At 36.6% G+C, this 4,229-nt stretch overlaps 1 protein-coding gene across 1 annotated transcript; it reads left to right on the top strand.

Annotated features, from left to right (window-relative positions):
- The first annotated feature begins 1,839 nt into the window (after positions 1-1,839).
- Positions 1,840-2,787, top strand: LOC137760681 (olfactory receptor 6K3-like). Its single transcript, XM_068537602.1, is given in 3 exon segments — positions 1,840-1,891; positions 1,894-2,422; positions 2,424-2,787. Coding segments are annotated over 3 exon segments (945 nt in total).
- The last annotated feature ends 1,442 nt before the right edge of the window (positions 2,788-4,229 follow it).

Raw genomic sequence — 4,229 nt, 5'->3', positions numbered from 1 at the left:
ATTAAATTTTGTCTGGGACATTAGCCCTGGAGAAATCATCTATTAAATTTTGTCTGGGCCACTAGAACTAAGACTCTTCACCTCTGCTGATTAATCTGTTTCTTTATTTAAATTTTAAAAATTGAGATATAATTGACATATAACATTGTGTAAGTTTAAGGTGTACCTGTTCATTTGATGCACTTATACATTACAGTCTGATTACCATCATAGTGCTCCTTAATACCTCTATCATGTCACAAAATTATAGAATTTCCATCTCCAATAGCTAAACTATCAGTTTAATGCAATGAAGGCAGGTCTCAGAAGTCTGCCATGTGCACAAACATTTATTAGCTAGGAGGCACAAAAACCACTATCAAACTTGTTTTTGGAAGCCCATGGAAGTCCCAACTCTATTCCTTAGGCTCTCTGATTAGAAGAATGAATGAAAGATTCTATCAAAGACAAAATGTAACAAAATTCTCACTGGTAGAAAAGCTAACCTGGTGAGATCAGGTGATGGATTCTATGTTAAGGGAGGAGCACAGAAATGAATGAATCATGGACCTATTCACCCCTCCACACTGTATAAGCTGCTTGACAAGCTCACATTCTAATATCACTTCAAGAAATAGTTTAGGTTTATTTCTAGCCAGTCCACATATTCAGTCACTTGGCTTCTAACCAGAAAAAGAAATCTAAATTTCTGTATGCCACTGGTTTTCAACTGGGGCAATTTTACTCCCACCCGTCCCCTGCAAAAATATTTGGCAATTTCTAGAGACCTTTTGTTTATCATGGCTGAAGAAAGGGTCGGTGCTATTGATATCTAACATGTAGAGGCCAGGGTCGCTGCCAAACATCCTACAATGCATGGGAAGCCCCTCACTTCCCAACCCCTAGCAAAAAATTATCTGGTGCATGTTAATAGTTAATAGTGCTGAACTTGAGGAGACCTGCTCTACGCTAATTAATGAGCCCTATGATGAAGATGCAGTTCTGGATACTTGAAGCTACCTGCCTCTGGCTGTAGACCACTAACTAAAGTCTTTGAAATGTTACCAAACCACTCCTAGAGTGTGATTTCTAGATTAGGGTATTTCAACTATTAACTAACCCTCTTTACTGTTGACTATTAACTAACCCAGGTTAAGATTAACTTGCATGCACAGATATATCACACAGGTCTAAGGTGTTGTGCTTTAAAGTAAATTGAATTCAGTATGATATTTGGCTCTTCCATTTACTCTATTTTGTTAATTATGAGGCCAGCAAGGGAAGACAGTACTGCACTTGGTTTTTAAGATACCCACTTAAAAATGGTCTTATTCATATCGACAGAGGGGATCATTTTGTCACAACTAATTTTGTGTCTCCAATATTTTGTGTCAAAAATAAAACTATCTACCTATCTATCTAGAGAGATAGATAAAAATATCTATAAATATTCCAGTGAATATCTTTGTACATATTTTAATATTTAAAATATTTTCCTTAGGCTATATGGTGAAAGGTAGGCTTTAAACAGTCTCAAGACTCTCAATAAAAATTGCCAAATTGACATTCAGGAGAGTTTGTACCCATTTATACGTCCAAATAGTGAAATTGTTTGGTTAGCCAACAGAAGAGTTGATAATACAAAGTATTATCATTACTAAAAAAGTATTTGCAAGTTAGACACGATCACTTTATAATTTGCAAAGTAGCTCACATAGTATATTTTATTTAATTTAATCAACCTCATTTCAAGGCTGTTGAGCTGTTTGAAAAGAAAGTTTCTATTGTTATTTGAATGTAGGTAGAGTTCTGACTCTTTATATTTGATTCCATCAGGCAACAAGTGAAACACCTGAAAATATGGATCAGGAGAATCAGACAATGGTGACTGAGTTTTATTTCTCTGATTTCCCTCATTTGAGAAAGGTAGTCTCTTATTCTTCATCCCTTTGCTCTTTATTTATGTGTTCATTATTGTTGGAAATTTCATGATCTTCTTTGCTGTCCAGCTGGATACACATTTTCACAATCCCATGTATAATTTCATCAGTGTCTTCTCCTTCCTGGAGATTTGGTATACCACAATGACCATCCCAAAGATGCTCTCCAACCTTGTCAGTAAAGAGAAGACTACTTCTTTCATTAGCTGCCTCCTGCAGATGTAGTTTTTCCACTCATTTGGGGTCACAGAAGGCCTGTTCCTCTCAGTGATGGTCATTGACAGGTACGATGCCATCTGCCAGCCTCTCCACTATGCAAACATTATGACCCCTCAACTATGCATCCAGCTCTCCACCAGCTCTGGCATCTTTGGCTTTCTTGTGCTACTGCCAGAGAATGTGTGGATTTCTACCCTTCCCTTCTGTGGTCTCAACCAAATCCATCAACTCTTCTGTGACTTTGAACCTGTGTTATGCTTGGCCTGTGCAGACACATCCATGATGTGTTGAAGATGTGATTCATGCTATTTCCATCCTGATTTCTGTCTGTATCATCACCCTTTCATATTTAAGAATTATCACTGTGATCCTGAGGATTCCCTCAGGTAAGAGCCGTCAGAAGGCATTCTCCACTTGGGCGGCCCACATTATTATTTTCTTCCTGTTTTTTGGCAGTGTGACACTCATGTACCTGAGTTTCTCTGTCACTTTCCCACCACTACTGGACAAGGACATTGCACTGATGTTCGCTGTCCTTGCCCCATTTTTCAACCCAATAATCTACAGTCTGAGGAACAAAGACATGAAAGACGCCATCAAGAAAATCCTCTGTTATCAAAAGATGTTCAATGTCTCTGGAAGCCAGTGAGAGTTCACACATATCTGTTCAAATAACTATATCCATAAGTTTAAAATGCTAACAAATCAGTTTTTAAAACTACTGTGCATGCTTTATTTTTATGTAGCGGTTTGGGTATGATTTCCAATTTTCTAACATAAGAACTATTGTTTATTCTGACAGAGGAAGTCTTCTGTGATTTACCTATCTTTATAGCATTTACAGATTATAATGGAATATTTTTTACACTTTGTAACTCCAAATCAATGAGGATACTGGGCTAAACAATATCATATTTATTTCTTCAATATCTAAAAAGTTTCCTTACCTACTCTTTCATTTTATATTCACAGTACTCATATCAGTTATTATTATTATTATTTAATTTTTAAAAAGATTAACAGGATGTGTAACAGTGAGGTGGTTTAAGGCTGAATAAGAAGCCTGGCTTCCTAACATTCATCTAAGAGACATTTACCCCTCCATAGGTTGTCTTATGATAGATAACAATGATTGTGCAGCCCATATCGCCACTGACCTTGTGAAGTTTGTGTCATGCTGTTTTTATTAACTCCTTCATGAGTTATGTTTCACATAGTTTTGAAAATTCCAGACCAAGCACTCTTGAAAGCTTGAAAATTAAATAGGCAAGATATATAAGCTTGGGAGCAAAAAAAACCCATAAATTATGGAAATATATATAGTTATACCTTGCTGTTATATACCTTGACGCTAATTTAAAAAATCAATATCACAATATAATGTTCTATGTTATGTTATACTAAAATGCTGTGCCAGTCTTATGCCTCAGTGTCTTTGTTCTTATCACTTTTCTGCTCTGGAATGTTCCTCCCTTTCTTCTTCTCTGCCCTGGAACTTATACTCACCATTTAAAAACTCACACACATTTTATCCTCTGGGATAAAGGTCCATGCCTTCCTCCTACAAAACTGCACTAGTGGTTTTAGGGGTTGAGTAAATTGTCTCTAGAAAAAGAAGTTCTTTCCCAGCACTGTGGGAAACAAACCAGTTGTCCGTGGTATCACAGAAAGCAGGAAGCCAACCAGAAGGTGAGGGAGGAAAAGAGGTGTCAAAAAATGGAAATATCAGTAGCATAGAACACAAGAAAAAAGTTTCAATCAGCTTCAGTCAAGGAGCTAGATAAATCCTTAAACCCATTTGGGAGTGTCAAGGTGGAAAAAAGTGCTAACTCTCAACTTTGGATCAGCTTCAGACCCATTTCCTCTCATGCCTCAGGGAACCATCTCTATCCTTTATCCCCTCTCACTCCAGTAAATGCAAATCCTATCCTATATTAATGTGAGCTTTTTGAAATCCATTAGAATTTTTTTGGGGGGTGAAGAAAAGTATATAGACTTTTTTCAGTTACAAAATTAAAGTGAAATTTATTTGAGGTTAATGTTTAGAAACCTAGTTCTTCGATCTTTGAATTCCTGCTTTAAAATCTTAGT

This window comes from Eschrichtius robustus, chromosome 3 (assembly GCF_028021215.1).
Source record: "Eschrichtius robustus isolate mEscRob2 chromosome 3, mEscRob2.pri, whole genome shotgun sequence".
Lineage (NCBI taxonomy): Eukaryota > Metazoa > Chordata > Mammalia > Artiodactyla > Eschrichtiidae > Eschrichtius > Eschrichtius robustus.
This window is presented reverse-complemented; position numbering and strand designations above follow the sequence as displayed.